General features: G+C 37.3%; 3 protein-coding genes and 1 pseudogene across 3 annotated transcripts; 3 read left to right on the top strand and 1 right to left on the bottom strand.

Annotated features, from left to right (window-relative positions):
* On the top strand, window positions 1–4,137 carry LOC137741037 (protein trichome birefringence-like 43). The gene is made up of 5 exons (XM_068480845.1): window positions 1–283; window positions 493–664; window positions 2,897–3,072; window positions 3,205–3,363; window positions 3,675–4,137. Exons 1-5 carry the CDS (start codon window positions 30–32, stop codon window positions 3,985–3,987), a joined length of 1,074 nt encoding a protein of 357 aa, XP_068336946.1. The 5' UTR covers window positions 1–29; the 3' UTR covers window positions 3,988–4,137.
* Window positions 4,138–6,601: 2,464 nt separating this feature from the next.
* Window positions 6,602–8,994, top strand: LOC137741140 (protein trichome birefringence-like 43). Its single transcript, XM_068480944.1, has 5 exons — window positions 6,602–6,885; window positions 7,398–7,569; window positions 7,691–7,866; window positions 7,974–8,135; window positions 8,408–8,994. The coding sequence occupies exons 1-5, from the start codon at window positions 6,602–6,604 to the stop codon at window positions 8,709–8,711; spliced, it is 1,098 nt and encodes a 365-aa protein (XP_068337045.1). The 3' UTR covers window positions 8,712–8,994.
* A 3,033-nt stretch (window positions 8,995–12,027) lies between these two features.
* LOC137740302 (uncharacterized) lies at window positions 12,028–15,783 on the top strand. The gene is made up of 7 exons (XM_068480163.1): window positions 12,028–12,421; window positions 12,513–13,127; window positions 13,382–13,572; window positions 14,708–14,946; window positions 15,064–15,263; window positions 15,361–15,486; window positions 15,560–15,783. The coding sequence occupies exons 1-7, from the start codon at window positions 12,266–12,268 to the stop codon at window positions 15,656–15,658; spliced, it is 1,626 nt and encodes a 541-aa protein (XP_068336264.1). The 5' UTR covers window positions 12,028–12,265; the 3' UTR covers window positions 15,659–15,783.
* Window positions 15,784–16,331: 548 nt separating this feature from the next.
* Window positions 16,332–21,067, bottom strand: LOC137740221 (probable pre-mRNA-splicing factor ATP-dependent RNA helicase DEAH5; annotated as a pseudogene).
* Window positions 21,068–22,726: the final 1,659 nt, after the last annotated feature.

Genomic DNA, 22,726 nt, shown 5'->3' with positions numbered 1-22,726 from the left:
CTCTCTCTCTCTCTCTCTCTCTCTCTCTCATGGATAATTTTGCCATTGGCACATTTATTATGGTGCTTTCTATTCTGCACAATCATGTACGCGGAAGTCGCCAGTACTCTAGTGAAGGATGTGATATTTTCCAAGGAAGATGGGTTTATGATGAATCATATCCCCTTTATACATCATCACAATGCTCCTTCATAGAGAAGGAATTCGATTGCCTACAAAATGGTCGTTCCGACAAATTCTATCTCAAATTCCGGTGGCAGCCTACTCACTGCAACTTAACAAGGTAAATATATGCAAGTGGTGGATTGCTTTGGTGATTAGAGTCTTCCTCTTCAATTCACTACATTTGAGTCCAAAACCTCCCCCTCCCTTAGTATCAATGGCTAGATACCCCGGCCTTTGCCGCATGCTTTCTTCAACTTTTAGTTTCAGAAATTATAAATACTTTAATTCTTTAATTCTTTTTTTTTTTTAATGCTGGTGTATATATAGGTTCAACAGTGAAGATTTCTTGCAAAGATTTAAAGGGAAAAGCATCATGTTTGTTGGAGACTCATTGAGTTTGAACCAGTGGCAGTCACTCACTTGTATGCTTCATACAGCAAATCCACAGACTCAGTATAACCTGTACAGGACTGGAGGACTATCCACATTCGCATTCCCAGTGAGACCATTGATACCTATATATTTTACCTTCTTTTTAATTGTTAATGCATTTCTTATATTAGGGAAATAATGTGTGTTGGTTTTTGTCCTCTGATTCACGGTTGATTTATTCAATCATGTGGCTATAAACAAAACAAGAAAATAAGATAAAAAGGAAGTGCAGAATCTTTTTCCTTCACAGTAATGCATAATTTTTTATTGGGACATTTTGAATGCGGTCCTTAACTATCAATGTTCTTTGACGGAAACCTTTGTGGTTTTTAGTTTTTGATTGAAGTCACTTACATTAACATTAATGTAATAATGTATTTCTATGTAGGTTATTATATTTTTACATTAAAAATAAAATTTATAGTTATTTATATTAATGAGATTTTAACAAAACTCATAATTTATAGGATTAAAAATATTAAAGATGAATTATACTCTCCAATATATTGTGTGTGTATATACACACACACACATGGGTACGTTCATCAAAACTAACCAAATAATTATTGTACCAAAATATGGGTACATTTTAAAAAAAAAAAATTAGGCTTAATAACATTATTAAATTTCTTTTATTAAACTTTTGATATGGATACATTCTCAAATCAACGAAATAGAATGTACCCATATAAGTTTAAAAAATAGATTAGAGAAAAGATTGAATATGAATTTTATATAAAAACTGGGTACATTTTATATTAAAAAAAAGGGTACATTTTTAATATAACAAATTGGTATATTTAAGAATGGATACATAAAAAATTAAAAAATTGAATTTTTTTGGGTAAATTATATAAAACTATCTTAACTATTGGCTTAGTCATAGTTTCATACCCCATCTTTAAAAAAATATCAATGTCATACCTCATCTTACGAATTTGTTACAATTTCATACTTTCCGTCAGTTTGTCTGTCAATTATTCCGTTAAATAGTGATGTGGCTTGAGACGGGACCCACTTTCAATTTTAACTAGATTAAAAAATTAACTAAATATTAAAAAATTTAAAAAAAAACAAAAACAAAAACAAACAAACTACAAACTACAAACAACAAACCCACACCCAGATCTCTTTCCTTCCCCCTCACCTCTCATCAGACAAACTGATGAAAAGTATGAAATTGTAACAAATTCGTAAGATGAGGTATGACATTGACATTTTTTAAAAATGGGGTATGAAATTGCGATTGGTCCAATAGTTAAGGTAATTTTCTGTAATTTACCCAATTTTTTTATAAAAATTTAATGGGTAAAAACTTATTCTAATTTTATTTTTTATATTTTGGAAATGTTTGAATTGAAAATTAATTAGGAGTTTAATAAGGGTATGAGTATTAAAACTCTAAATCAATTACTAATTTTCATTATAAAAAATTATGTAACTTACATGTAATTCATTAATATATTAACACTAGGAATTTTGATCAAAATCTAAAATCTAATAAGGTCTTAATCAATAAACATTAAAAATTAGGAATCGGATACTGATTTTTCTTTTTTTTATTTTTATTTTTTGGGTCTCATATAAGTATATTACTGTCGATGTAGTGGTCCACCTAACTATACAAATAGTAGAAAAGACGACAATTATGCTGTAATGATTCATGCATTACTCTACCAGCAATTATTTTTGGAAATTAGGTAAGCTTAATGCATGTGAACTGGAAAGAGCAACCGCAAGGATGGAATATTAATCATAGATTTCTTTAATTAGAGATTCCTTAGTTTCAAATCTCTTCCCTAAAATATAGCCTCTCAGCGTCAAAACTTGACAAAAAGATATAAAAAAAGGTGAGACCACCTATAAATCTCTGGCTACCAGCTACCAGAATATTATTACGTTCATTATATTTGTTTAGTACATGACGACTCAGGCCTCCTTGGTTATAGATAAGGTTAAAAAATGCTAGATTTGAATAAATAACGACACAGTATCGCATATTATTTGGTGAACAAAATTTGGTAACTAAATTTTGCAAGTGCATCATTACTCTGATCTAATGTGTGTCAGCCATGCGCTTGACTTGAGTATCGTCATGTGTGAGTGTTATCCCACGTTAGAGAATTAAGAGACCTTGCATGTGATTATAAAGAATCAAGTTAATTCCCTTATTGCTAATTAGTTTTAGAGTAGAACATCAACTTTCAATCACACACACGTCAGTTATTAATGGTCTAGCTAGAGTAATTTGATGTCATCAAGTGGTTCTAAAACCGTATTGTTCCACATCTGGCTACAGGCATACAATATGAAGGTCATGTTCTCTCGGAATGCATTTCTGGTTGATACAATAAGCACCACTGCTGGTCGAGTTCTTAAACTCGACTCTATCGAAAGTGGGAAACTGTGGAGGAATAGTGATGTTTTGGTCTTCAACTCATGGCATTGGTGGCTTCACACCGGAAGGAAGCAACCGTAAGTTCAATTTTCCAACACCCTATGGGCCCGTGCTAGATACAAAACTGCTTAAATAATTGAATCTGTAAATTTAGCTTGTAAAAATTTGGTTAATTAACATCGTTAAGTAAATGAACGTATGTGTTGCAGTTGGGATCTAATTCAAGAAGGAAGGCATACATACAAAGACATGGATCGCTTGGTTGCATACGAGAAAGCGCTCAAGACATGGGCTAGATGGGTTGATACAAATTTGGAATCGACAAAAACAAGAGTTTTCTTCCAAGGCGTTTCCCCAGATCATAATAAGTAAGGCTAATTTCATGTAGCACATTGTTTGTAATGTAACCGCATTATTCTATAAGGTCCAACATGTTATCAAATTATGAACGTCAACCTTTACAATACGAACTTTTATTCAAATGCACATGTTCGGTTATCCGGTAAGAAATCTTGTGGCTTTCATCACATTAGGAAACATTGTTACATTGGTTTAGGATTTAGTATCAATTAGCTAGTGTTTTACCTTATTTTAACACAATTGTTTGCTCATTTTGTTTTCATTTCTTCTGCAACCTTTTGTTTTCCTGTCTCATTCTAGTTGTGCAATGTTTTGTCAGTGGAAGTGAATGGGGAGAGGCAGCCTCAAAGCATTGTGAAGGGCAAACGCAACCAATGGTGAGGGATGAGTATCCGGCAGGTTCACATCCAGCAGAGGTAGTAGTAGAAAGAGTGCTGCGTTCAATGTCAAACCCAGTTCATTTGCTAAATGTCACAACCCTTTCACAACTAAGAAAAGATGGGCATCCATCTGTGTACGGTCACGGCGGTCACAGGGACATGGACTGCAGCCACTGGTGTTTAGCCGGAGTTCCTGATACTTGGAATCAACTTCTATACGCATCTCTGATAGAAAGCAAAATCAGTTACTAACTGTGTATGTGGACTCGGAAAATTGAAAGTAAGATGTAAGCCCTCAGGTTTAGTCCAATTGGCGATTCCATCCAATTAATATGGTTTACATACGCAAGCATGCGATTTCTACTTATCATCATCATCTTTATTCATCAAAAGTAACACAGTTATGAACAAGTACATATATACTATAAAAAGAGACACTTACTAATACAGTCAATTAGTATTTTTTTCACTTATAAGTGACAGGTCTCGTGGATGGATGACGAGTTCAATACCTACTTATCCTCTCACCCCTTAGGGTAAATCTACCATAAATATATATACACATATATACATATATTATATAGGTTTAGGTTAGGATGACACTTTTTTACACCCATTTTGACAAATATTTTATTGGCTCACTTTGTATTGTATTTCAACGATCTAATCCATCTTTTAGGTCTTCCCTAAAAAATTATGTCTACCAAAAAATCATCAAAAAATTCGAAACCATATGGCTGTAAAATAATAATCATTTTAGTGTTTTTTTTTTTTTTTTTGCATAATCATATTTGTCTATTTTCTTTACTACAAATGAATGACTTACTAGTTTTGGATTTTGTCTAATTTTGACACAAATTTTCTAGGTCACTCCGTAATTTTTTCAAGAATTCGAATTGTCTAGATTTCAATTCATCATTCACAAATCTTCCTTGCAAAAATTTAGACAAATCTAAAATCAATAAGACATTCATTTGTAGTGAAAAAAAATGAATGAATACGGTTTTGTAAAAAAACACTAAAAATGACTATCATTTAAGCCAATGATCATATAATTTCTGATCTGAACGATTTTTGGTAGACATAATTTTTGATAAAAGACCTAAAAAATAAATGATTGTATTATTAGGCTCGAAAACTTCAACTAAATTTATTTCTCCTTCAAAAAGATGAACTTAAAGTAATCAACAAGTGGAGGAAGCTACCGTACTGTAAATAGAATAAGATAATCCTGTTTGGTTGAAAACACAATGGCCCTTTTGTAAGTTGGATTTTCAGTTGTTTTCAGAGGATTGACACTCAAAGCCTTTGGTGAACCTAGTGAATCTGTTTGATTGTTGTTATAAAGGCGTCCCACTATTGATTTCTGTCAATAGAAAAGATGAATTAATTTTAGAATAGTTAATATATGTATTAATTTTATACTAGATTATATATGTGATGCTTGTGCCACAAGTAAACTTCTTAATCAAATGATTGTGTCAGTAAACTTCTTAATCAAATGATTGTGTCACTGACTGGCTTATGATTGCTTAATCAAATCTCTCCCTCACAAGGGGGGTCATAGTGACTAGCCCGAGCGACTGTTAACAAAAATACAGGTCTCCGCAAAAGTCGTAAGACAATTTTTTTTATGACAGCCACATGTGGCCCGACAAACACTGCAGCGATGGGCCCCAATGCAGCATATATCACAGAACCTTCCAACAGCCAGCCAACGTGGTAATGGTTACGATTAAGTCACGTCAATATTTTGTATTGCCTTTTTTTTATAGAGATAAGGACAAAAAAAAAACATAAATAAAAAGTGTGAAAAGATGGGACAAAAAAAAAAGAGGAAATTTAGAGGGAAGTAAATCCTATGCCGCAGCAATCACTGAAGCGACCGTAGTTCAGTATATATCTTCTACAAGTTGGAATCTTGATGAAGACCACACAGAGGAGCTGCATGTATATTGTATAGGTTCGGTCGAAACAAATGACAAAATTAAAGGAAAAAGAAAAATGTGACGAATCGAAGGTAGCTAGCCTCCAACCTTATCATTTTAGAGTGGAGAAAAACCACTCAGAAGTTGGAATAATCCAAACAAAGAGGTCCTCTATACGCCTAAACTACTCAAGCCTCGACCACTAATTTTGCCACTTGCAAAGGCCAATATCTATTCAATTAGATAGGTATATGGAGATTATTTGCCTTCCATTGTATATCGCAATATAGTATATTAGTATTTACCTAAACCACAGGACTTAAGGAAGTGGCCATCTACCATTCAATCTTTATCCAATAGTGGATCAGATTTAATCTTTTGTTGTTACACTTTCTCATTCACCATTAGATAAAGATCGAACGCTATTAGAATTTTCTTGGATGTCTATGACAACATGATTATTTACCGCTAATGTACTTAAATATTAATATGAAGAGGCTTAAGACCTTAGCTTTTTTGTGGGGTTGAAAAAGGGCCTTTACTTGTATTAGAGCCTTTGTTTTGAACAAAAGCTATATTGGGAAAATTCAATATAAAGTGATTAGTTCACTTTTGTCAAATATGTCGTCAAACAGAGAATTTAACTCTAGATATGAAGACACAAACCATCCAATCAATGGTCTAACTAATTACTAATGTTATGTTGTTAAACTGCTGATCTAGCAATCAAAATATATTCTTCTTAATTAAGGTGTTCAATTATAAAAGAAAAGCTAATATATCAAGCCAAGAAAAGCTAATATATAACAAGCCCTTAATTGCCATATCGATTAAGAAAATATTATGCATATAGAGGAAGCCCCTTATTTAAACAAAAGCAAGACTATAATTCTAAGCAAGTAAGAATATTGTAGCTAGCTATCACCCTCTTGTGCCACATGGGTGCTTCCTCTATATTTTCTGCAGCATTGATATTTTCTCTTTTGTGTCAAATAGGAGGAAGGGTGGTGAGTCAAGGGACAATAAAACATTTAAACAGTGCTGATTCTGGGTCTGGGTGTGACCTTTTCCTTGGGGAATGGGTATATGATAAGTCCTACCCTCTCTACAATTCAGTAGAATGTCCCTTCATTTGGAAGGAATTCGATTGCCAAAAGAATGGTCGACCAGACAATGAGTATCTCAACTACAGATGGCAGCCCACTTCGTGCAAATTACCAACGTACATTTCTTATCCATCATTTTTTTTTTCTCTCTTCATCTTCTCTATCCAGTCCTTCTTGCCACTATAGCAGAATGTGGAATTTTTTTTTTGGGGGGGGGGGTTGGGGAAATAGTTACAATAAACATATTCTGACCATCAAAAACAAAAAAAATTATGGTATTTCATTGTACAAATGGTCAATTTTCAATAATGTCGACAGATTGATCATAAACATATTTCTACAAACTAAATGTTAAAATATGTTTATTGTAGCGAGTTGTCCTTTCTTTCTTTTTTTTTTCTTTTTTTTTTTCTGAAAGTATTTACCACATGGTTAATGCATGCTACAATAATCATCCTTAATTGCTAAACTATTTTGGGAGCATCACCTCGTCATAATTTGCATTTCTATTATTCCTAATTAAGGGTCATTTTCCCTATAAAAAAAATTGCGTCATCTCACGCATTCATATACTAATTTATACTCTTAGAATTAACATTAACCCATAATTATGTACGTATATATGTAGGTTGGATGGGAAAAGCTTTCTGGAAAAATTTAGAGGGAAGCGCATTCTATTTGTAGGGGACTCATTGAGCATAAATCAATGGCAGTCCCTCACATGTTTACTTCATAAATCAGTGCCACAAACCAATTACACCTCAAACAGGGTTGGAGGTGTCTCCACATTCAAGTTTCCGGTAAGGCTAACTAGCTTCATTTCCATCTAATACACCCGTCATATTACTAATCAGGTCCCCTTAATCACACGAAATATGTTAATTACAAGATGTGATCTTGCTCACTTGCACTAATTTGTAGGCCTACGATGTTTCGATCGTACTGTCCCGGAATGCCTTCCTAGTAGATATTGTGCATGAGAGCAGCGGACGTGTTCTAATGCTCGACTCGATTCAGAATGGAAGTTATTGGAGAACCTTTGATGTCTTGGTCTTCAATACCTGGCATTGGTGGCTTCATACTGGAAGAAAACAGCCGTATGTATGCGCATGAATGTTCTGCTATTTTTTTTTTTCTTTTTTCCCCCTTTATTTTTCTTTTGCCTTCTTCAAGTTTTTACATTAATTAAACTAAAGCAATGCAGGTGGGAGGAAGTTCGATATGGCGTAAACAACGTACACCAAGACATTGATCGCATGATGGCATATGAGAAAGCTTTGAAGACATGGGCTAGGTGGGTGGACTCGAGTGTGGATCCTGGTAAAACTAAGGTCTTCTTTCAAGGTGTTTCTCCAGATCATATGAGGTAATTAAGCAATTGGACCTCCTAATTAAACAACATCATCCGCTTAGTTCAACTTTGACAATATTGCAGACCTAGTCGTTGCCAAGTTGACATAGACAAGTTCTTCTGCATCCAAGTTTGAATCACCCTCCCCGTAGCTGAGATTAGATTAGATTGTTGCTCGAATAAAAAACTTTGACCATTAATTTTGTTCCAAAAATAAAAGCAATGATGATTAGTTCTCCCTCGTACAATTAATTGTGATCTAATCTTGTGTTTGTGGTAATGGCCAGTCCAAGAGAATGGGGCGATGATGCAAAATCAGGGAACTGTTTTGGACAAAGGGCACCAGTGATGGGGGCACAATATCCAGGAGGTTCACATCCAGCACAAGTTGTTCTAGAAAACGTGCTGCGGACAATGTCAAAGCCAGTTCATTTGCTCAACATAACAACTCTTTCACAACTAAGAAAAGACGGCCACCCTTCGGTCTATGGTTTCGGCGGCCACCGGAACATGGATTGCACCCATTGGTGTCTTCCCGGCGTTCCGGATAGTTGGAATCAAATTCTGTTTGCAGCACTCTTCCATAGCTAATATGTATATATTTATGTTGTTGCATCCTTCCTTTTTCCTTTAGATTAAATAATCATTTTCTTTTTCTATTAATTACTAATAATGTTTTCCATTTGAAAGCTAGCTTTGGGCTGCAGTTTGTAAGTTGAAGGTTGCGTAGCCTGTATTCGAATTTCGAATATATAGTTTCATTTGTTTATGTGGTATCTTCTGTAATTTTGTTGCCGAGAAATTATGGAATATAATTATCAATAACCCGTAAATTGCTAGTAGGCCTGAGTGAGCCATTACTATATAAAAGATGTTGGCCCATTATTATTGTGAAATTCCTACTATCCCAACGTGTTCCTGTTTTTTTCTTTTTTTCTTCTCTCTCTCTCTCTCTCTCTCTCTCTCTCTCTCTCTCTCTCTCTCTCTCTCTCTCTCTCTCTCTCTCTCTCTCTCTCTCTCTATATATATATATATATATATATATATATATTTGAAGTTATTAGTCATTTCCAAAACCATTAGGCACTCACGAATCTCTCCTACTCTTCTTCTATTTTAATATATTTTACTTAAATTTTACATGAAATCTCTAAAAATCAATTAATTACCATCAAACTTCATGAATTTATAATTTATTAAAATCTTTTAAAGTCTCAATTGAATATATTCTTAAATATATAATTTACCAGAGATCATAGGACTTTCTTCCACAATTGATTCCTCACACAGTAATTTTGAAAGGATTGTTTTCATAGCACATCAATGTCAAACTAAGCCTTGGTATCTTTAGTGCGGCCTGTCTAATCAGATTGTGGACGTCATCAAAAGTATAATTCTCATGCATTGTAACATATTCAAGAGATAAAAACAAAGCGATGAGTGCATAAAGAAAGAAGAGGGCGAAGAAATCGTTACCCTAAAACGATGTTGCCACTAGCAAAGGTGGGGAAGGGGCAATTGGTGCCTCTGGTCCAAAAGATTTATACACAGGTAATACAGCTCATGTATATTTTACATTATTTTTGCAAATAATTAAGGACAAACATGATATACAAAAAGACTAGTATAAATGTGTATTAATTAGAGTATTTGAGTTGTAAATACCAAAAAAAAAAAAAAAAAAAAAAAAAACAAACAAACAAACAAATATATATGTTTATCAATGAGATCGGGTCCGAGGTCTCTTTCAACATTAAACATTTTTTATACAACTTTCAATGCTAAACATTGGATAGAAATGTCTCAGAAGACTAAAATATGTAGGAAACTAAATTTGAGATAAAAATTATATCTTTGCCAAACATGCGTATGACTTAAAGTATATGTTATTTTTTTTGGAAGATATGGTTGAAAAGTATGTATAAACAATCAATATGTGATAAATTCTTTGTTACACTCTGATTGCTATAAAATCTTAGCTCCGTCACCAGATGTCGCCTCTTTTTAGATTGGTTATAGAAATAACACCATTGATGTGTTTTATAACGAGTATTTCTTAAAATGTCTTATGGATTGTAACACGATGCCCATTGGTGTTGTCAGCAAACCAAATAGCTTGATTGCTAATTAAACATCTCCCAACAGTTTTGGGATGCTACATATGGCTCTGCAGGCTAAGAAGAATGTAGCTGCAAACACAGAATGCAAATTATAGGACAAAACAAGACCAATCATCACCCTTGCATGGAACCATCATGATTATATTCCCAAAAGCTAGACACACACGCTGAAGCCGTAAAGCAACCAGAAAAACCACATACCTGAGGGAGGAGGACAGACATGTTATCAGCTATATAGTCCGTAAACTTGGGAAGAAGAAGAATTGAAGCACAAGAGCTGTTCATTTTGTAACTCTTCCAAGTTCAGGAATGTATCGTTTGCTTCTGCACGGTTTAATTTCCAATACATCCAACTCTTGATCCAAAATTTGACAGAGATCCATGACAACTTTCATGAATCTTCTGCCACAAGTGAGCACGGAATATTTGAACCAATCAAGGTGGGAATCTTTCCCTGCATAAACATACTCTTGATTTTCTTGAGATTTTGGAGCTCTGTGCGAAATCTAATCATCAAGGTGTTTTAAAATTGCTTTCATAAATCAATAGTTTTACTAAGCTTTTAAAAGCAACCAACTAATATGCAAATCAATCACAAATCGAAATCACAAAGTTTGAGTCCAAAAACGTATTTCCAACTACGTATTTGATAAGAAGAACCTATAACCTGTAAGAAAACCCCATCAAGATTGAGGTGGATGAATGTGTTTAATTTATCAAGGATTTTAAGTTAAGCATTCCATAATATTGATTTTATTTATCAAGCTTCGTAGGATAATTATTCAATTTTAATTGGAAAAAAATACAAATAATTGACATACACCATTGGAAGGATACTAGGACCAATTTTCTATACTCCGTGGCCAATATGTGCCATTTATACAAATCCGTGTACATTTTGAAAATAGTCTTGTAAACTCTTCAGAGTCCTAATAAAAATCTCAAACTATTTTTAAACTTTAAAGAATATAATTTTCCGTTCAAATTGATGAAAACACTCATTGAGCACATACTTCGAACTTCGTGTTCTTAGATTGACACCTTTGATTGAGAATTTATGTAACTTCTAAGAAGTTGTTTCAAATGATTTCATAGCGTTTAAAGTTTTCATGTAACAGGTACAAATTAAACGTTAAAAGTAACCAATGTTTATAGAAATGTAATAACGCTTATGATGAAAGACTATATCGTTATAATATTTGATTCTATTTCACTTTTACTGCATAACACTCATAAAGAATTTAAATCTTTAAATTTTACTAATAAAATTAGAATTCCATTATAAAATTAATTGATACTAATATAATCTTTTGTAATCATGTGTAAGATCACTCATCTCATCTGCATAATATTCATTATGACTCAACAACAAATCTGCCATTTATTCTGTCGACGTACTTGTTAGAGGCTTAAAGCTTATAAAACAAAAAAGCAAGTACACCTGTCAAAACATTGCTTGAACCACGAGCAAGGGTATTTGGCCATTTGAGAAAGAGATCATCTCTGAAGCTCTTTCATTAAGATCATCAAATCAGATCAAGTGATATATGTTTTTTAAATTCCATCTAACGGTTAAAAATTATCACAATTTTTAAGAGGTTAAAACAAATAGACCTTTTGATAAAATTTGAAAGATTCAGATCATTTAATCAAATAACCTTGATAGAAGAAATCAAGAGAGAATCTCTTTTAGACCATTTGACCTTACAACAGAGAGAAGATCTTCGTCGCACCCTCTTAGTAAGGATCACGGAAATCCTTCAACCATAACCGTTGATGTACATTATTCGTCGTGCAGATCTCAGGATATCCAAAGGCCACACGAACAAGGGTATTTGGCCATTTGGCCTTCCAACATCTCCGAAGGCCACACGACATTACGCCAGTCCCTAGGAATACAAAACTCCACCGCCTTCTGTAGTGACTGCAACAGAATTCGGTTGTTTTCGATTGTCTCACCGATATTTCTAGCAGACATCTCAGAATATCGAGGATACTGGGTGAAGCAAGCCGGCGTCAGCGAGAATGGGGGCCTCAACTTCGACGGAGCACAAGGTGCCGAACGAACAACGAGAGGCGGAAGCCTTAGCAGCCTCCACCGGAGCTCTTCCGATGCTCCAGAAATCTTTCTCCAACCTCGCCGATCCCCAATCCAATGCAATCCCCCTCCACTCCCTGCAGGTAAAGTTGCCCTTTTTCATTTTATGCCTCTATCAACCAGAAATTGAAGCTTTTGGGTCTGACTTTAACAAAGAATCATACGGTTTTTCAGCAATGTTTCCGTTTAACTTACAAAAACCCAGTAGCATGTGAAGCCATTCCAATGCCTGATTCGTTTCCGGCACTGCTGGATCATCTTGGTGGGTCGATTTCGGACCTGTTTTTCGTGTCGGATAAAGGCGGAGTGAATTGGGTTGAGTTGGTTAGGGGATATAATAAGTGTTGTGCAAGAATGTCTGCGTCTGTGTCACTTAACAAGTTGCTGAGAGTTTTTTCTGTGACACTTAGAAAGGCGGGTTCGCCTTCGAACTTGGAATTTGAATCTGATGATGCTGATTGTAAGATAACCGGATCGCTTATGCCGGCGGACGTGCTTATGCTTCTTTGGATGTGTTGGGCCATGTCTTGGTACTCTAGGACTTCGAAAATCTCAAATGAGAAACTACATTTACGCTTGCCGGATGTTAAACATGTTGTTTTATCTGCTATTGTTTCGTGCGCTGAAGCTGGCAGTGGCTTGAATGTGTGGGATTGCGACTTCTCGGGCTTGGGAGTTCAACTTCCTGTGGGGAAGTTTCAATCTTGGGTTTTGAAAACAGTGCCTGGTCTCCCAGATTGCCTTACACAGTTTGCGCATGGAATAATAAAAAAATGTGCTTCTCAGAAGGTATGAAATATCTCTTATCAATTGAACAAAATATTAGGTCTTCATGTTTCCATGTCTCTTATATTTCATCATCGTGTTGCCTTGCCGATATGCTTTCATGGTTTAAAGATTCATTATCACATAACCTTGGGAGTATCTTTTATGTATTTAGGTACTTGCTTATACAATGAGTTACTTTTCTAGAACGCTTAGTTTTCACCATTCTATAAACTTGGATATATTTATTACCTGAATGGAATTGATTTTAATGGCAGGATGGACAGGAATGCTCAACTTCTTCAGTGGCAGATAATTCCTCCACCATGGCAAACAGTTCCAATCTTTTGTCCCAAGGAATGGCATGGGCGATTTCCCTCACATTGAGAGGCTCAATAAGTGATGAGATGTCAAAACTATGCTTCCCCCACTGTGGCGTTCATGGAATAGATAAGAGCCTACTTTACAGGTTTGTCATTTTAACCTCTTGATCTTTTGTGTTTGAATTCTTGCCAATCCATTCAGTTTCCATGTTACTCGACTCTGTTCTGGAATGATTAAATTCTAAATGAAGTCTTGAATATTAATTCAATACCAGTATATACAAGCATAATATCCTAAACATACTTTTTCATTGTTTTCTGGTCTCTGATGTCAATCATTGTAGTAGATGTGTTTTTATTTTTTTATGAAAAAGTTTGCATTAATGCATCCTTACTGTTATTTTCTTGCAAAGTTTGCATATATGTATCCTTACAGCCAAATGATGGTGTTTAGAGTCTTCTAGGAAAATCTCTTGCAAATCCTATTTTAATCGGTTAAGAGGCATTCTGGGTAGTCTTCCTTTAATCTGATCTGGAAATCAAAGGTCCCACCTAAGCTTAAGGTTTTAGCTTGGTTGGGGTTCCATGGGCTGGTGAACACTTGCGACTTACTCGAAAGGAGGAGGCCAGGATCCTTTTGGTGGCCACAATGGTGTATCTTATGTTCGACCTCAGGAGAGAGTGCTGATCATGTCTCATGTCATGCCCTCTTAGCTGGAAATTGTGGTGTTTTTTATTCAATGATGTTAATACTTGCTGGGTGGTACCAAAAGACTGCTTCTCTTTTTAGTGACAAGTTAGGTGGTGGAAAAAAGCTTAAGTGTTCTGGAACTGTTTGGTGATAGCTGTTGTTTGGGCTATTTGGTCAGAAAGGAGTTGATGAATCTTTGATGATGTTAGGGGGCTGGAAGTGGAGGCGGTGTGAGAGAAGGTCAAGTTTTGGGCGGCTCTTTAGGCTCATGTTTCTCCTGTGTTTAGTAGCACATCTTTATCTGATCTTGTTCAAGATTGGAAAGTTGTAGTGTCATGATTATCTAGACTGTCTTATTTAGATGTAGCTAAGTCAATTAATTTTTCTCTTGTTTGCTAATGGGTGGCTAACTTGACCAATTATATTTACTGTTTTTTTGTTTTGGAAAAAAGTTTCACCTTTTCAAATAATAATAAAGCATCCTTACTGTTATTTAATGACAGATTGCAGTAGGAACGAGGCTAAGATTTTGTGAGCAGTTCTTTACCTTTTTTACTGTCTAGTGTGTTTGATTGCATGCTACTTTGCAGGTCATCTGTTCATGGCAGAGGGTTGAATAGATTCTGGTCCAATGTTGAGGGTTACCAAGGGGCACTGCTCATGCTGATTTCTGCAACTTCCAGAGATGCCAATGATGATAGAGAAAATGAAAAAAAATGGATTGTAGGTACACTCGCGTATCAAGGTTTTGAAAACAGGGATGCTTTTTATGGAAGTCCAGGAAATCTATATGCTATAACTCCAGTCTTTCATGTGTATCCACCTACTGGTATGTAATGTAGAGGAAAAACGGAAGGAGGGGTGATCTAGTTTATTTTCCTTTCTTAAAATTGTTGAGTAGAGGCTTGTGAAGCTAACCAAGTAACAAAATATGATCTGGTGACAGGAAAGGAAAAGAACTTTGTGTATTGCCATCTGCATCCCACTGGCAGGGCGTATGAGCCGAAACCAAAGCCTGTGGGGATAGGATTTGGTGGAAGTATGGGAAATGAAAGAATTTTTGTTGATGCAGATTTTTCCAAAGTTACTATTCGCCACCATGCAGCTGACAAAACGTATCAACCTGGCTCCCTCTTTCCTGATCAGGTATACAAGATTGTTGCATTTGACTCTTAACTGTGACTAAAAAATCACGGCGGATAAGGTGTGCTCAGTTAACATTAATCGAATTGGTGCAACTCAGGGCTTCCTACCTGTTGAAGCTTTGGTTTCAGAAGTTGAAGTTTGGGGGCTTGGTGGAAGTGGCGCAAAGGATGTGCAAGATTCATACAAGAAGAGGGAACAACTTTTCAATGATCAAAGACGGAAGGTAATCCATATACTTGTGACACGGTCAATAATTTCATCTTAATTTTAATACCACGGTTGTTTGCCTCTTTTAGGTTGACTTGAAAACATTCGGGAATTGGGAGGATTCACCGGAGAAGATGATGATGGACATGGTCACTGACCCAAATGCAGTTCGACGGGAGGATCGCTAAATAAAACCGCATATGATGCACTGCAAATTTGTGGTTTGCTTTCTGGTGTTTCTGGCTGGTCACGTTGTGACTGTTTGTAGAAATACCGAATTGTGATTGTATATAGAAGAAAGAAGTGAGCTGGTCGCATGTGTTTTTTTTTTTTTTTTTTTTAATCAACAAAAAATATTATCTACATTAAGAGGGAGAAGGTAGACTTAACCTCACAATGAGTTAGAAATAATGTGTTTCAAATTTGCCATAGGCGAGAATCGAACCTAAGACCTCTACTTACAAGTGAAAATGAATACCACTAGATTGTAGTATTAAGTGATAACAGAGATTGTATTTCTAGATGATGAATGTAAATAATAATGAATATAAGTTTAACTCCATTAAATGATGCCCTCTCACTCTCGTCGGACCTTTTCAAATAACACTTGGGGCTGTTTAGATATAAAACTGACACGATTGATGACAATCTTTATCATTCGTAAGCTTGAAAATGTCAGATAGTTTGTTTTAAGCATCTAAATAGCATTGCTCTGCCAAATATTGACAACATAGAATATCTTTTTTAAATTACGTCTCTTGATTTTATGTATCAGCTACATCATTTTTTTTAATTCCTAAATTAGATATCAGAATCCGATCTGATTTTTTGTTTTTTTTTTTCGGTCAAACGATATATTTATTAAATTAAATGTAAGATTAGGAAGCCGACATGGTTAGAAAAAGCAAAGACTCAAGTTGAGACATTAAGAAAATAAATAGTTGATGAAAATTCATGTGTGAGCAGAAACAGGTTGACATTGAAAAAGTAAGTGCTACATTTTTTTTTTCTTCTTACCACAAAATTCAAAATGCAGATACCTTCTCCATAATTATCATTCAGGTTCCCGTACTCGATGTCAAAAAAAAATTACGCTGAGGAATTACAAGATATATACACAGTACACGCTAATGCAAATCAATACAAGACCACGACCGAGTTCATGCTAAAACACATATCAAGCACAACGCTTACTAAGACGCCAAGAGTTAGGTTCATGGTACCTGTCATATAAGGGTTCAACTCGTTCCTGACGCTTGCGCTTACTCATCTTTGTAGGATCTGATACTCTGAAGAACCTTGGCGCCAGTTCTACCAGCCATTTGGGATCAACGACTGTCACCTCGCGCATGTACTCCTTTGTAGTCATAACCAACTCATGGTAGATGACCCAATCTGGTTGTCTCTGGAAGAGAGCACTGCTTGGGTGAATATAAACTGGCTGGTTCTCGACTAGGGTTCTATAACCCTCCAGTGGGTCCTTTCTAGCACCATGGAAGAAAAAACCTGCTGTAATTGCCTTCCTGATCTTTGTAAAATTCTTTCCTGCACTGACCACGTCCAATTTATACCTGAAGTTCACAATCAGTAGTCAGATCGCAATTTCATGTTCAAATCCTAATACTGAACTTCGATCCATTGACCAGTTCTCTACTTCACATTGTAAAATAAACGAAAACAAGGAAGTGATAGTAGAGCGTTACATTATGATACAAACAAGAAGGGACTCTGATGCTACAAGTATGCTACATTGTGCTATCCTGGAGTTTACGTGATGATGTTATGACAATTGATGAGGGTCCATTCATGGTGGAGGCGAACGTGCCTCCTCTATCAAATGTTCTGAGATGACTCTATCAACAATTGATGAGAACACGTCTTAAGAACAACAAATGGGGCAATTAGCTGTAGACAAAACGGAAGTTACCAAGATAGATCATAGAATACTACTCCCTATAAAAATGGTGGTCAGAAAGTACTGGTGAGATAACTCAATGAAAAAACAAAGTTGAAGTCGCATGACAATTCATAATGACCCTCATATACCAGGTCTCTAGATTGTAGCAAATAAACTAGGCCTGAACAGCAGTCAGCATTTCCATCAAGCAACAGTAATTGGATTTCTATATGATGCAATTACGAAAAGATGGCAAACCAGAACACGGTCATTAAATTTTTTAGAACCTTGCATATACATGTTAAACCAGAAGGGGGAAAACCCATGCAACCACTACATACACAAAAGATAAACCAGATGAACAAGCATGACACGACAGCAAGATGAATCAGAACTATTGTCCATGATGCTCAGAAGCTGTTTTCTGACATCCTGTGCCCTCCTCAAGGATCGGGACTGAATAAAGTTCTCAAAACACCATGGACCTGAGAAATTCTTAGCTTTCCAAGCCTCATAGACTGCAAGTAAAGTCAGATAGTCTACCTCTGGCTGGAAAAACTTAGCTCTCTTCTGATCAGCCTGGGCTTGTTTTTCCCTAGGCCTGTAAAAGATATTGCCTGTCTGAATCATTGCAATGATGGTCAAGATCTCATCACTACATCCGAGGTCCACATTGGCAAGAAGCATTTTAGATAACGGTGGATCAAGCGGAAACCCAGCCATTTTCCTGCCCAATTTGGTCAGCAGCCCCTCCTTATCCAGTGCTCCTAAACTGTACAGTTGTTCCATGGCAGAAATGAGTGCTTGGGGTGAAGGAGGATCCATAAAATCAAAAGAGAGGAGATCATTTATCCCCATGGCTTTCATCGTGAGGGTGGTAGTTCCAAGATTTATCCTCTGGATTTCTGGAATTGAAGCAGGGGACATTTCATTGCGGTATGCACTCTCAGTGTAGAGACGGTAACATTTCCCAGGCTACATTTCCCAGGCCCTGTGCGTCCGGCTCGCCCAGCTCGTTGCTTGGCTGATGCTTGTGAAATTGGAGTAATGACAAGTGAATCTAGCCCCTGCTTTGGGTTATAAACATTTTGCTTTGCAAATCCAGGATCGATGACATAAAATATCCCATCAATGGTCAGTGATGCTTCAGCAATATTAGTAGCCACAACCACTTTCCTCTTCCCTGGTGGGGCAGGATCAAATATCCTTGACTGCATTTCACTAGGAAGGGCACTATACACTGTTAATGTAATTAACTCTGGAACATTTTTACCTAGACCTTTCATCCTCTCATAAAGAGACTGGCATGCAAAATCAATCTCTTCTTGTCCAGTCAGGAAGAGAAGGATGTCACCTTCAGGTTCTGTCAAGTGGATTTGTAGAACAATGATCAAAGCTGCATCAAGGTAATCACTTTCTGGCTGCTTGGTGTAGAGTATCTCGACAGGAAAAGTTCTCCCGAGGATAGTGAAGATGTTACAGTTGAAGAAATAACCTGAAAACTTCTCTACGTCCAAAGTAGCAGAGGTGACAATCAAACGAAGGTCTGGTCGCCGCTTCACAAGCTGCTTCAGTAATCCAAAAAGAACGTCCGTGTGGATTGTCCTCTCATGAGCTTCATCAAGCATGACCACAGAGTATTGGGACAGGTTCTCATCAATCAAAATCTCCCTAAGAAGCATACCATCGGTCATGTACTTGATGACAGTATCTGGTCCAGTGTAATCCTCAAAACGAATAGCATAGCCAACTTTCTCCCCCAAACGACAACCAAACTCTTCAGCCACCCTCTTGGCTACAGACATTGCAGCAACCCTACGGGGCTGTGTACATCCAGTCTTGCCCTTTGTCGTGTAACCCGCTTCTGCAAGATACTATGTTAACTGGGTTGTCTTACCAGAACCAGTCTCACTAATGACGACGAGCACTTGATTCTCATTCACGGCCTGAACCAATTCTTTCTTCAGCTTGTATATAGGCAAGCTCTGTCTCTGTTCCTGAATTGATAGCTTGGACCTCTGCCCAAAGCTGATGGTTTTCCCAAAAGCATCCTTCTTCCACTCAGGCATATCATATGCAGACAAACCAACACCTCTAAGCTCCTGGGCAAGATGCCTCTCACCAGTCTTTGGCATTGGATCTTCCCAGGGACGATTCAGATCTTTTGGGATGGAATCCAACATGGTTCTTTGCTGTTGCTCTCGCACTTCTCTTCGCTCCTTAATGAGTGCAGATTGAAGTGCAGCTGCACGACTCAAAGACCCTTCTAGATTCTTAAAGATTTTGACAGGCGACATATCCACTGAATACCTGGTTTGCCCATTCAAAAAGGCTGGTTCATCCTCATTGAGCTCAATCTCAAGCTCTTCTTCAGCTCCCTCTTCCTGGTATAGCATCTCATCTGCTTCGTCATCATACATTGGGTACTCTGTCGCACCCAAAACACCTAAGGCAATTAACTGTTTGGCTTCCCACTTCTCAGGCGAATTCATTCTCTTCAATGGCCGGCGTGATGGACCAACATCATCCTCTTCCACGATTCTAATCCCAGAAAGACCCGTCCTAGCCACAGGTCCGTCTCTGGACACTGACATGTTGGTCCTATGAGCATCATCCTCTAAGCTCTTCTTCAATGGAAGCAAATCCTTCCCAGAATGCTGATCAAAATCCTTCATCGAGAGGCTCAACTTCTAACCCAAAATCGAAATCACCTTCACATAAACTTCCTGATCCCGCTTCATCACATCCTTAGCATTACTAATTCGCCGAGTTGCCATTTGTGAAACATGAACCAAACCTTCCTTCCCTCTCAAATCATTTAACTGAACAAAGCAACCAGTGTCCGTCATTCTCGAAACCCTACGCCTATACACTTGGTACAATTCAGGCTCATTGGAAAGGTTCTTACTAGGACCATTCCGCCTATCCCTATTACCTCTCCTAGCATCTTCATCCACTCTATCATTTCCATTCTCTTCATACCCATCTCTCTTATGCTTATCATATTGATTTGTATACCTTTTTTTTTCCCCGTCATCATCATTATATTGTGAATTTTTACAATTATCGTCTCTATCATGCCTATCCCTTCCCCTGTCTCTCCCACCTCTATCCCTAGCTCTGTGCTTATCACGATCTCGATCTCTATCTCTATCTCCATCCCCATTCCCATCCCTATATCTATCTCTACCTCTCTGCCTATTGTCTTCACACTTGCCGCCCCGCTCCTCTACGCCGGTGTGCTTCTCCCTGGTCTCCAGCTCAATTTCCTTATCAATTTCCTTAACTCTATCTCTATTATCAGCAATAGGCAAAGCCTTAAACTTGGTTTTCTTACCTTCAGAAATGTCTTTCTCCGGCTTCGGCTTCGGAGGAAGGATTGCGTGGACGATAGTGAGGAGTGAACGGACAAAGTAGTCTGTCATCTCGGCGCCGTTCTCCTTCAATCGGGTGTCGAATTCGTCCACCGTCTCACAGTTCCGTCCGATTTCGATGATGAACTCCGCCAGAACTTTGTCCCCAAACCCTAGATGCGTTTCAAGCTCTGAACAGACTTTGGAGACCAGCGAAAGGTACTCCAACTTTTTCATACCGTTGTCGACAGTCGCCATTGTTTCCGGTAGGATTGATTGATTCGAAGACAAATTACGGCAAGGTTTTGCGACAAATTTGATTAAAACGGGGGAAATTTTCAGTGGTTATGATAATTATTAGCGTTTTTGGTTACCAGTACCGTTGATTTGAGTTGCAGCGATTAGCACCAGGGATAGGCATGGCCCGGGCCGGCACAAAATTGGAGGGACCAAACCAGTAGTTTATTTAAGAATGGAGCCAGATTGAACTCGGTTCGTTTTAAACGCCCCATTTCTTACGGGTCCACGGATTCCAGTTTTCTCTTTTGATTTTTGTTAACAGACTTTTTATGAATGCTTAAAATAACCGGTGCTCGGCTGGAAGGCTTTTGTGAATACTAATTTAGATATCGTATCGTCACATCCAACAATTGTAGTATTTCTTGCCTTGAACCTCTTAACATAATTGTGGATTGACTCCTTTGAGTCCTTCTTGATGTTGAAGAGGTGACCGAACTTTTTGTAGGACAAGTATTCTTTAGTGAAAACAAAGATTGTTGAAGTTCTGGATGGATCATGGCGTCAGGGTGTAGAACAAGTCTTGCACCTCGCCTTGTAAAGTTGTAGCAAAATTTTTGCACATAAGTGCATCATTGTTCTTGTAAAGAATCATAGTATTGTGGTAATGCTTGAGATGTCTCTCCGAATTCTCGTCTCCTTTGAATAGAGTGAAGTGAGGCATAATGAACTTGCGTGGTGGATTTGTCCGCTCAATCTTATCCATGAATGGTGACCGACTGATTTGGTCACATCTCTTCCAAGTATTTCGTGCACAACCTCAATTCGCTAGAAATCGCTCAGTTAATATCTGTTCTACTTCCACCTAGATTTGCCATTGATGGGGCAATGGTACCTTAGGCTACCCCTTGCGGTGGTTTGCAGGCATGTACTACTATTCCTGATGGCTTTCTTATTCATGTTGCAGTAACAGAATACGTTGCTCATCTTTGGCTGGTGAGTGAGTTGCTCATGTTTGCATGTCGTTGAGTGCCAGGTTTTGACCTTGCGTTTTCTCAAGCTTTTTCATGTTCTCTATGTCTCCTACTCCTATATGTGGTGAGAGAAGCTCCTTGTGAGCCAAGTCGGGAGTGGACACTACACTTGGACTCAAGCCTTGAGTAACTTTTAGAGCGTGGACACTGTTTTTTAACACTTTTTGGAATGGAAGCTAAACTACCTTTTGGTTCTCCCAAAAAAAAAAAAATCATTTTTGAACCTATTCCAACCATTAATGTACACACGCATGCGCGCCAAGTTGGGAACGAACACTTCTTTATGCACCAAGGCAGGATAAAATGTTTCCGTGAAGGGCAAGGTAAGAGTGCACACTGCCTAAATGCTTGGTTTGAGATTGTTTGAGCGGCTCTGTTTAAATTTGCTTGAGAAGTTGATTCACCAAAGTAGTTTGTTGTACGAGTGGACTTGTAAGGTCTGCGACCTGTCGGGTTATGTTTAAGTTGCCATTCAGAGTGAAGGAGGTAGGTTGATAGACATCTTTGCCAGTGGTGGAAATATAGTGGACATTGGGCATGAAATTTGAGTTGGGATGAGTAAAATCTGCCAAAAAAAAAGGAGAAAGCACATCTGGTTCAATTGCTTGTTCGTGGGTCAAACCGAACGGTATTTTCTATATCGAATCCGGCCAAGAGTCCAGCACCGATTTAACTGAACTGACTCTAGACTAGTTAGGAGGCGCAAAGCTGGGTAAAGCATTGAGCTTTTACATA

The sequence above is a fragment of the Pyrus communis genome, chromosome 7 (assembly GCF_963583255.1).
Source record: "Pyrus communis chromosome 7, drPyrComm1.1, whole genome shotgun sequence".
NCBI classification, from domain to species: Eukaryota; Viridiplantae; Streptophyta; class Magnoliopsida; order Rosales; family Rosaceae; genus Pyrus; species Pyrus communis.
Note: the sequence above shows the minus strand (reverse complement) of the source record. Positions and strands in the feature narration are given on the sequence as shown.